The sequence below is a fragment of the Phyllobates terribilis genome, unplaced genomic scaffold (assembly GCF_046119375.1).
Source record: "Phyllobates terribilis strain yellow unplaced genomic scaffold, ASM4611937v1 Scaffold_13__5_contigs__length_258822181, whole genome shotgun sequence".
Taxonomy (NCBI): Eukaryota; Metazoa; Chordata; class Amphibia; order Anura; family Dendrobatidae; genus Phyllobates; species Phyllobates terribilis.
In genome coordinates this window covers 143,529,530-143,540,843 of record NW_027362773.1, presented here as the reverse complement: position 1 = coordinate 143,540,843, position 11,314 = coordinate 143,529,530, and the positions used below count along the sequence as shown (strand labels likewise).

The window sequence follows — 11,314 nt, the reverse complement described above, 5'->3', positions numbered from 1 at the left end:
AGGCTTAGAGGGAGCCCCCTCCACCTCACCCCCCCCACCAGAGCACTGCACACAGGCTTAGAGGGCGCCCCCCTCCACCACACCCCCCCCCCACCAGAGCACTGCACACAGGCTTAGAGGGCGCCCCCTCCACCTCACCCCCCACCAGAGCACTGCACACAGGCTTAGAGGGCGCCCCCTCCACCTCACCCCCCACCAGCAACTGAGAGCACTGCACTCAGGCTTAGAGGGCGCCCCCTCCACCTCACCCCCCACCAGAGCACTGCACACAGGCTTAGAGGGCGCCCCCTCCACCCCCCCCCCCACCAGAGCACTGCACACAGGCTTAGAGGGCGCCCCCTCCAACTCACCCCCCCCCACCAGAGCACTGCACACAGGCTTAGAGGGCACCCCCTCCACCTCCCCCACCAGGGTACTGCACACAGGCTTAGAGGGCACCTCCTGCACCTCACCCCCCCCCCCCAGAGCACTGCACACAGGCTTAGAGGGCGCCCCCTCCACCTCCCCCCGCCAGGGTACTGCACACAGGCTTAGAGGGCGCCTCCTCCACCTCACCACCCCCCCCTGACAAAGCACTGCACACAGGCTTAGAGGGCGCCCCCTCCACCTCACCCCCCACCAGAGCACTGCACATAGGCTTAGAGGGCGCCCCCTCCGCCTCACCCCCCCCCACCAGAGCACTGCACACAGGCTTAGAGGGCGCCCCCTCCGCCTCACCCCCCCCCCACCAGAGCACTGCACACAGGCTTAGAGGGCGCCCCCTCCACCCCCCCCCCCCCCCACCAGAGCACTGCACACAGGCTTAGAGGGCGCCCCCTCCACCCCCCCCCCCCCCCACCAGAGCACTGCACACAGGCTTAGAGGGCGCCCCCTCCACCTCACCCCCCCCCACCAGAGCACTGCACACAGGCTTAGAGGGCGCCCCCTCCACCTCACCCCCCCCCACCAGAGCACTGCACACAGGCTTAGAGGGCGCCTCCTCCACCTCACCCCCCACCAGAGCACTGCACACAGGCTTAGAGGGCACCCCCTCCACCTCACCCCCCACCAGAGCACTGCACACAGGCTTAGAGGGCACCCCCTCCACCCCACCAGAGCACTGCACACAGGCTTAGAGGGCGCCCCCTCCACCTCACCCCCCCCCCTAGAGCACTGCACACAGGCTTAGAGGGCGCCTCCTCCAGCTCGCCCCCCACCAGAGCACTGCACACAGGCTTAGAGAGCGCCCCCTCCACCTCACCCCCCCACCCCCCCCAGAGCACTGCACACAGGCTTAGAGGGCGCCTCCTCCAGCTCACCCCCCACCAGAGCACTGCACACAGGCTTAGAGGGCCCCCCCCCCCCCCACCAGAGCACTGCACACAGGCTTAGAGGGCGCCCCCTCCACCTCACCCCCCCCCCACCAGAGCACTGCACACAGGCTTAGAGGGCGCCCCCTCCACCTCACCGCCCCCACCAGAGCACTGCACACAGGCTTAGAGGGCGCCCCCTCCACCTCACACCCCCCACCAGAGCACTGCACACAGGCTTAGAGGGCGCCCCCTCCACCTCACCCCCCCCACCAGAGCACTGCACACAGGCTTAGAGGGCGCCCCCTCCACCTCACCCCCCCCACCAGAGCACTGCACACAGGCTTAGAGGGCGCCCCCTCCACCTCACCCCCCCCACCAGAGCACTGCACACAGGCTTAGAGGGCGCCCCCTCCACCTCACCCCCCACCAGAGCACTGCACACAGGCTTAGAGGGCGCCCCCTCCACCACACCCCCCCCCCACCAGAGCACTGCACACAGGCTTAGAGGGCGCCCCCTCCACCTCACCCCCCACCAGAGCACTGCACACAGGCTTAGAGGGCGCCCCCTCCACCACACCCCCCCCCCCACCAGAGCACTGCACACAGGCTTAGAGGGCGCCCCCTCCACCTCACCCCCCACCAGAGCACTGCACACAGGCTTAGAGGGCGCCCCCTCCACCTCACCCCCCCCCACCAGAGCACTGCACACAGGCTTAGAGGGCGCCCCCTCCACCTCACCCCCCCCACCAGAGCACTGCACACAGGCTTAGAGGGCGCCTCCTCCACCTCACCCCCCCCACCAGAGCACTGCACACAGGCTTAGAGGGCGCCCCCTCCACCTCACCCCCCCCACCAGAGCACTGCACACAGGCTTAGAGGGCGCCCCCTCCACCTCACCCCCCCACCAGAGCACTGCACACAGGCTTAGAGGGCACCCCCTCCACCTCACCCCCCCCACCAGAGCACTGCACACAGGCTTAGAGGGCGCCCCCTCCACCTCACCCCCCCCCACCAGAGCACTGCACACAGGCTTAGAGGGCGCCCCCTCCACCTCACCCCCCCCCACCAGAGCACTGCACACAGGCTTAGAGGGCGCCCCCTCCACCTCACCCCCCCCACCAGAGCACTGCACACAGGCTTAGAGGGCGCCCCCTCCACCTCACCCCCCCCAGAGCACTGCACACAGGCTTAGAGGGCGCCCCCTCCACCTCACCCCGCCCCCCCCCCGCCAGAGCACTGCACACAGGCTTAGAGGGCGCCCCCTCCACCTCACCCCCCCCCCCCCAGAGCACTGCACACAGGCTTAGAGGGCGCCTCCTCCACCTCCCCCACCAGGGTACTGCACACAGGCTTAGAGGGCGCCTCCTCCACCTCACCACCCCCCCCCCCCCCCCTGCCAAAGCACTGCACACAGGCTTAGAGGGCGCCCCCTCCACCTCCCCCCGCCAGAGCACTGCACACAGGCTTAGAGGGCGCCCCCTCCACCTCACCCCCCCCCCTTCAGAGCACTGCACACAGGCTTAGAGGGCGCCCCCTCCACCTCACCCCCCCCCCACCAGAGCACTGCACACAGGCTTAGAGAGCGCCTCCTCCACCTCACCCCCCCCACCAGAGCACTGCACACAGGCTTAGAGGGCGCCCCCTCCACCTCCCCCCGCCAGGGTACTGCACACAGGCTTAGAGGGCGCCTCCTCCACCTCACCCCCCACCAGAGCACTGCACACAGGCTTAGAGGGCGCCCCCTCCACCTCACCCCCCCCACCAGAGCACTGCACACAGGCTTAGAGGGCGCTCCCTCCACCTCCCCCCGCCAGGGTACTGCACACAGGCTTAGAGGGCACCTCCTCCACCTCACCACCCCCCCCCTGCAAAAGCACTGCACACAGGCTTAGAGGGCACTCCCTCCACCTCACCCCCCCCACCAGAGCACTGCACACAGGCTTAGAGGGCGCCCCCTCCAACTCACCCCCCCCCCCCCCACCAGAGCACTGCACACAGGCTTAGAGGGCGCCTCCTCCAGCTCGCCCCCCACCAGAGCACTGCACACAGGCTTAGAGGGCGCCCCCTCCACCTCCCCCACCAGGGTACTGCACACAGGCTTAGAGGGCACCTCCTCCACCTCACCCCCCCCCCCCCCAGAGCACTGCACACAGGCTTAGAGGGCGCCCCCTCCACCTCCCCCCGCCAGGGTACTGCACACAGGCTTAGAGGGCGCCTCCTCCACCTCACCCCCCACCAGAGCACTGCACACAGGCTTAGAGGGCGCCCCCTCCACCTCACCCCCCACCAGAGCACTGCACACAGGCTTAGAGGGCGCCCCCTCCACCTCACCCCCCCCCCCACCAGAGCACTGCACACAGGCTTAGAGGGCGCCCCCTCCACCTCACCCCCCCCCACAGCACTGCACACAGGCTTAGAGGGCGCCCCCTCCACCTCACCCCCCCCCCCACCAGAGCACTGCACACAGGCTTAGAGGGCGCCCCCTCCACCTCACCCCCCCCCACCAGAGCACTGCACACAGGCTTAGAGGGCGCCCCCTCCACCTCACCCCCCCCCCACCAGAGCACTGCACACAGGCTTAGAGGGCGCCTCCTCCACCTCACCCCCCACCAGAGCACTGCACACAGGCTTAGAGGGCACCCCCTGAACCTCACCCCCCACCAGAGCACTGCACACAGGCTTAGAGGGCACCCCCTCCACCCCACCAGAGCACTGCACACAGGCTTAGAGGGCGCCCCCTCCACCTCACCCCCCACCAGAGCACTGCACACAGGCTTAAAGGGCGCCCCCTCCACCTCACCCCCCACCCCCACCAGAGCACTGCACACAGGCTTAGAGGGCGCCCCCTCCACCTCACCTGCCCCCCCCCAGAGCACTGCACACAGGCTTAGAGGGCACCTCCTCCACCTCACCCCCCCCCCCCCAGAGCACTGCACACAGGCTTAGAGGGCGCCCCCTCCACCTCCCCCCGCCAGGGTACTGCACACAGGCTTAGAGGGCGCCTCCTCCACCTCACCCCCCACCAGAGCACTGCACACAGGCTTAGAGGGCGCCCCCTCCACCTCACCCCCCACCAGAGCACTGCACACAGGCTTAGAGGGCGCCCCCTCCACCTCACCCCCCCCCCACCAGAGCACTGCACACAGGCTTAGAGGGCGCCCCCTCCACCTCACCCCCCCCCACAGCACTGCACACAGGCTTAGAGGGCGCCCCCTCCACCTCACCCCCCCCCCCCACCAGAGCACTGCACACAGGCTTAGAGGGCGCCCCCTCCACCTCACCCCCCCCACCAGAGCACTGCACACAGGCTTAGAGGGCGCCCCCTCCACCTCACCCCCCCCCACCAGAGCACTGCACACAGGCTTAGAGGGCGCCTCCTCCACCTCACCCCCCACCAGAGCACTGCACACAGGCTTAGAGGGCACCCCCTGAACCTCACCCCCCACCAGAGCACTGCACACAGGTTTAGAGGGCACCCCCTCCACCCCACCAGAGCACTGCACACAGGCTTAGAGGGCGCCCCCTCCACCTCACCCCCCACCAGAGCACTGCACACAGGCTTAAAGGGCGCCCCCTCCACCTCACCCCCCCACCCCCACCAGAGCACTGCACACAGGCTTAGAGGGCGCCCCCTCCACCTCACCCGCCCCCCCCCCAGAGCACTGCACACAGGCTTAGAGGGCGCCTCCTCCAGCTCACCCCCCACCAGAGCACTGCACACAGGCTTAGAGGGCCCCCCCCCCACCAGAACACTGCGCACAGGCTTAGAGGGCGCCCCCTCCACCTCACCCCCCCCCCCCCACCAGAGCACTGCACACAGGCTTAGAGGGCGCCCCCTCCACCTCACCCCCCCCACCAGAGCACTGCACACAGGCTTAGAGGGCACCCCCTCCACCCCACCAGAGCACTGCACACAGGCTTAGAGGGCGCCCCCTCCACCTCACCCCCCCCCCCCCTAGAGCACTGCACACAGGCTTAGAGGGCGCCTCCTCCAGCTCGCCCCCCACCAGAGCACTGCACACAGGCTTAGAGGGCGCCCCCTCCACCTCGCCCCCCCCCCACCAGAGCACTGCACACAGGCTTAGAGGGCGCCCCCTCCACCTCGCCCCCCCCACCAGAGCACTGCACACAGGCTTAGAGGGCGCCCCCTCCACCAGAGCACTGCACACAGGCTTAGAGGGCGCCCCCTCCACCTCACCCCCCCCACCAGAGCACTGCACACAGGCTTAGAGGGCGCCCCCTCCACCTCACCCCCCCCCCCACCAGAGCACTGCACACAGGCTTAGAGGGCGCCCCCTCCACCTCACCCCCCCACCAGAGCACTGCACACAGGCTTAGAGGGCGCCCCCTCCACCTCACCCCCCACCAGAGCACTGCACACAGGCTTAGAGGGCGCCCCCTCCACCTCACCCCCCCCACCAGAGCACTGCACACAGGCTTAGAGGGCGCCCCCTCCACCTCACCCCCCCACCAGAGCACTGCACACAGGCTTAGAGGGCACCCCCTCCACCTCACCCCCCACCAGAGCACTGCACACAGGCTTAGAGGGCACCCCCTCCACCCCACCAGAGCACTGCACACAGGCTTAGAGGGCGCCCCCTCCACCTCACCCCCCCCCCCCCTAGAGCACTGCACACAGGCTTAGAGGGCGCCTCCTCCAGCTCACCCCCCACCAGAGCACTGCACACAGGCTTAGAGGGCGCCCCCTCCACCTCACCCCCCACCAGAGCACTGCACACAGGCTTAGAGGGCGCCCCCTCCACCTCACCCCCCCACCCCCACCAGAGCACTGCACGCAGGCTTAGAGGGCGCCCCCTCCACCTCACCCCCCCCCCCAGAGCACTGCACACAGGCTTAGAGGGCGCCTCCTCCAGCTCACCCCCCACCCAGAGCACTGCACACAGGCTTAGAGGGCGCCTCCTCCAGCTCACCCCCCACCAGAGCACTGCACACAGGCTTAGAGGGCGCCTCCTCCACCTCACCCCCCACCAGAGCACTGCACACAGGCTTAGAGGGCACCCCCTCCACCTCACCCCCCACCAGAGCACTGCACACAGGCTTAGAGGGCACCCCCTCCACCCCACCAGAGCACTGCACACAGGCTTAGAGGGCGCCCCCCCCCCTAGAGCACTGCACACAGGCTTAGAGGGCGCCTCCTCCAGCTCGCCCCCCACCAGAGCACTGCACACAGGCTTAGAGGGCGCCCCCTCCACCTCACCCCCCACCAGAGCACTGCACACAGGCTTAGAGGGCGCCCCCTCCACCTCACCCCCCCACCCCCACCAGAGCACTGCACACAGGCTTAGAGGGCGCCCCCTCCACCTCACCCCCCCCCCCCAGAGCACTGCACACAGGCTTAGAGGGCGCCTCCTCCAGCTCACCCCCCCCCCACCAGAGCACTGCACACAGGCTTAGAGGGCGCCCCCTCCACCTCACCCCCCCCCCACCAGAGCACTGCACACAGGCTTAGAGGGCGCCCCCTCCACCTCACCCCCCCCACCAGAGCACTGCACACAGGCTTAGAGGGCGCCCCCTCCACCTCACCCCCCCCCACCAGAGCACTGCACACAGGCTTAGAGGGCGCCCCCTCCACCTCACCCCCCCCCACCAGAGCACTGCACACAGGCTTAGAGGGCGCCCCCTCCACCTCACCCCCCCCACCAGAGCACTGCACACAGGCTTAGAGGGCGCCCCCTCCACCTCACCCCCTCCACCAGAGCACTGCACACAGGCTTAGAGGGCGCCCCCTCCACCTCACCCCCCCACCAGAGCACTGCACACAGGCTTAGAGGGCGCCCCCTCCACCTCACCCCCCCCACCAGAGCACTGCACACAGGCTTAGAGGGCGCCCCCTCCACCTCACCCCCCCCCACCAGAGCACTGCACACAGGCTTAGAGGGCGCCCCCTCCACCTCACCCCCCCCACCAGAGCACTGCACACAGGCTTAGAGGGCGCCCCCTCCACCTCACCCCCCCCACCAGAGCACTGCACACAGGCTTAGAGGGCGCCCCCTCCACCTCACCCCCCCCCACCAGAGCACTGCACACAGGCTTAGAGGGCGCCCCCTCCACCTCACCCCCCCCACCAGAGCACTGCACACAGGCTTAGAGGGCGCCCCCTCCACCTCACCCCCCCCCACCAGAGCACTGCACACAGGCTTAGAGGGAGCCCCCTCCACCTCACCCCCCCCACCAGAGCACTGCACACAGGCTTAGAGGGCGCCCCCTCCACCTCACCCCCCCCACCAGAGCACTGCACACAGGCTTAGAGGGAGCCCCCTCCACCTCACCCCCCCCACCAGAGCACTGCACACAGGCTTAGAGGGAGCCCCCTCCACCTCACCCCCCCCACCAGAGCACTGCACACAGGCTTAGAGGGCGCCCCCTCCACCAGAGCACTGCACACAGGCTTAGAGGGCGCCCCCTCCACCTCACCCCCCACCAGAGCACTGCACACAGGCTTAGAGGGCGCCCCCTCCACCTCACCCCCCACCAGAGCACTGCACACAGGCTTAGAGGGCGCCCCCTCCACCTCACCCCCCACCAGAGCACTGCACACAGGCTTAGAGGGCGCCCCCTCCACCTCACCCCCCCCCCCTCCTCATGGACGGCAATCAGGTAGTCACAAACTCCTCAGGTACCAGTGTGACCAGCAGGGGGCAGCACAGCAGACGTCACGTGCATGAGCAGATCCAGTACACTACAGCCCGCAGCTTGACGCCTGTTGGCGGCATACTGAGAGCTGTAGTCGCTCGGCAGCTGTACACACGGATTCCCTCTCTCACCTGACGAGCGCAGAGCCGGGATGTGCAGCCAGAGCACACAGGAGCAGTGACCATACCAGCAACGACTCCATGACAGCAGATTCTCCTCCACTACAGTACTAAGTGCGCACCGATCAGTCAGCTGCCGGCGCTCACTGCCCGCCCTTATACCCACGTGACCTGTCACCTGACCCGCCCGTCACCTGACCGGTTGATGTAGTTACCGCATGACTTGTGCTCACTAGCGCCCTCTGGTGGCCGCATTGTGGATGTTCTTTCGTCAATGCTGTAACCAGGAGCCATTACCAGAAGCTCCCTCCACCCGCAGCCATGTTCCTATCGTAAAAGGAAGGAGGGAAGTTCTGTGCAGTTCCCAAGGGAAGGGGCATCAGGTTCTCTTCCCCTTGGGCAAAGATTCATTTTGTTTTGCAGCTGTAGGCCATGTTGCAATGTGAATACGACCCTAGGAGACAGGTCCATTGGAAAAGTCAATTTAAGAGGTCGTTCCATCATCATCAGTTTTCAGGACGCTGCCCCCAGAGAGCAGGGCGCTCCTGATTCATTAACAGTTCGGACCAGCAACATATTGGCCCGTACGGTCCGCTTCCTGGTGCTGATATATGGGGCCGCGGTGCCTGACCAGCACCTGATGAGCGCAGGGCAGTGAAGCGGGCCTTGACCAGAACCGTGCGCTCCAGCCATCCATCAGAGCCGCACTTACAAGCTCAGCGTGTAAGCACTGGACATATTCAGCCACCGCTGCCAGACTGTGGTCGGTAACCAAGGCAACGAGCCGTAAACAAAACAAAAAGCCTCTATGGTGACCGCAGGGGATTTTTATTAAGAGATTATTTTTCCAAGCACTTTACCATTTTACTCCATTAAGATGATGAGATGATCACGTGCACACCTCAAGTAGTTGGTGCAGAAATGTCTTCTGTCTTGGCAGAAAAAAGGCAGCGTAATATATAACAAGTGGAGACATTAATGGAGCAGAAATTAAAGCTGTTTATAACCTTTTTCTTGGCTGTGTCTAATTTGCTTATTTTCTCTTTAATGTTATAGATAAAGATGCTTTTTTTATACTTCCTGGTATTTGACAATACTTGGTTGATACAGTCGTGTGCGGATTAAGTGCGTTACCGCAGCAGAAATGCACTAAAAACATCAGCCTTTTTGACCTGAGGATTTTATATATCTAATGCAAGCCTGTGTAAGTCTATGGGCTCATGCACACAACTGATTTTCTCGGACGAGTGCTATCCAAAAGCACTCATACCAATTATATTTTATGGGGCTGTGCACATAATAATAAATAATAATAAATAATAACGTGTCACAGGAATACCACGACAGAGAGGGACCAGACGATGGCGGCGTCTGCTTTCACCAACTCCTGCACTGGTTAGAAGTACTTCATCATCTTATTAAGCAGTGCAGATTTTTTCCTTGCTAGCAGTGCAAGGGTTAGCCTGTTTAGTTGAAGCTCCTGCAGCTTTCCTACCTGGATTGTCTCAGCTGTTCAGTGTTGGCCACTCCTGTCTGCTATATATGCTTGCCTTTGGCACTGACGGATTGCCAGTGTTAGTTCTTGCTGCCTTGTTCTGGAGTTGGAGGTGTAGTTCGTGGTTGGAGTTGGCATTTGGACATTTGCTTAGGAGATTGTTGCTTGGAGTTTTGCCTGGGTGCACATCCTCATCCTCTCCTGTTTGGTTTCTCCTTCCTTTAACTTCCCTGTGTCCCACTTTCTTGTTTGGTGTGTGTATTTTGTATGGTTGGTATTTTCATTTATCCCTGTCAGTAATCCCCTTGTTTGCCTGGTTAGCGTATTCCTATACACTTCAACTTCCCACTACCTTGGCTGGTGGAGGGGACAGATAAGGGTTGATATGGGAGCATAGCAAGGCACATGAACCCATCGTCTGCACCTTCAGGAGTAATCCATGAGACAGTTATAGACTAGGGCACCCCTAGTTCTAGGGACCTGGTTAGCGCCCACAGTCTCAACACCATCGTGACATGTCCGATTTATTCCACAGAGGAAAAAATCGGTGACATGACCAATTTTGAACCGATTATTAGATCAAAATCGTCAATGCATGTCTATGGGTCTGTGAAAAAAATCGGACCGCACATGGATGACATATGAGTGTGGTCCAATTTTTATGAACTGATAGAATAAAGAAGTGGAGAAATACTTTTTTTTCCCTCTCTACCTCCGAGTGTTTTTCTCGGATGTGGAGAAATTAGTCTTGTAACCCCACACTAATGACTACTGTTTGCAGAAAAAATGCATAAATGTACATGACCCATAAACCACACTAACCTCAGCTTACACATACTTAAATTGTGCAAATGTATGGGTGTGCTGTGTGTGATATGTGCATGGATGACGCTTATGACCACAGCTTCACAAGAGATAAGTGCAGTCATGTGAAATGCCGACTGTCCGGTGACCAATTTATAACAGCTCATCCAATGTAGTCTATACAGGTACGGTATATAGATATCTATAGACAGAGATATTTTCTTTATCTAGTGGCCCCAATTAATTTAGACTGGTATTTTACCACTTAATAAATTTGGCGCATTATTCGACTCAACAAAGTCAGAAATGTGCGCCCGCCCAGACTCTTGTCGAGTAAATTGTGATTAATTTTTCGGGTAGGCTTGACCTCACCCCATCCACCCACTTTTCAAACAGTTGACATAGTTGACCGGGACCGGTGTAAAAATTACAAACGTTTCATAGATCCAAAGCTGAACTTCTTGTGTTTCTCCCCTCTACTAACCTAACTCTACCTGACATTGAAATTACCTTGGAGGTTTCAACCATAACTCTAATAAAAAAACATATAGAATTATCACCCAGAAAAAAAGTGCACTGTGCATATATAAAAATCAGATATGCATATATGCACTCTAAAAAAAGAACAGACAAATTCCTGGATTTATTCCATTATGAAACCAAGTTTTTAAATTTGACTGTGCAATTCACATACTCTGTTTCCTACAGGAGGCTCAGAAAAGGCTTACTGATAATTGTTCAATCATTATGCCCCAGTTCGAGCTCTTTTGAATAGGGGGTCCTTTTTGCATTATAAATCATCAAACGCTCCTATTGAACCACTTATTCAGGGGATAAGAGTGAATATTGTACCCCCTTTTATTTCTTAAAACAGACAAAAATTTGCGAGACACAATTATAATGTCATGATTGTTGCTTTTAATTAATATACAATCCTGTTGCTTATTATA

At 61.8% G+C, this 11,314-nt stretch overlaps 1 protein-coding gene across 1 annotated transcript in view; it reads right to left on the bottom strand.

Moving 5' to 3' along the window:
• Positions 1-8,269, bottom strand: part of LOC141174100 (cathepsin D-like) — a 41,919-nt gene extending 33,650 nt beyond the window's left edge. Inside the window, exon 1 of the mRNA XM_073658762.1 lies at positions 8,078-8,269. Within this exon, the coding sequence (XP_073514863.1) occupies positions 8,078-8,148 (71 nt within the window). The 5' untranslated portion in view covers positions 8,149-8,269. The remainder of the gene's footprint in view (positions 1-8,077) is intronic.
• Positions 8,270-11,314: the final 3,045 nt, after the last annotated feature.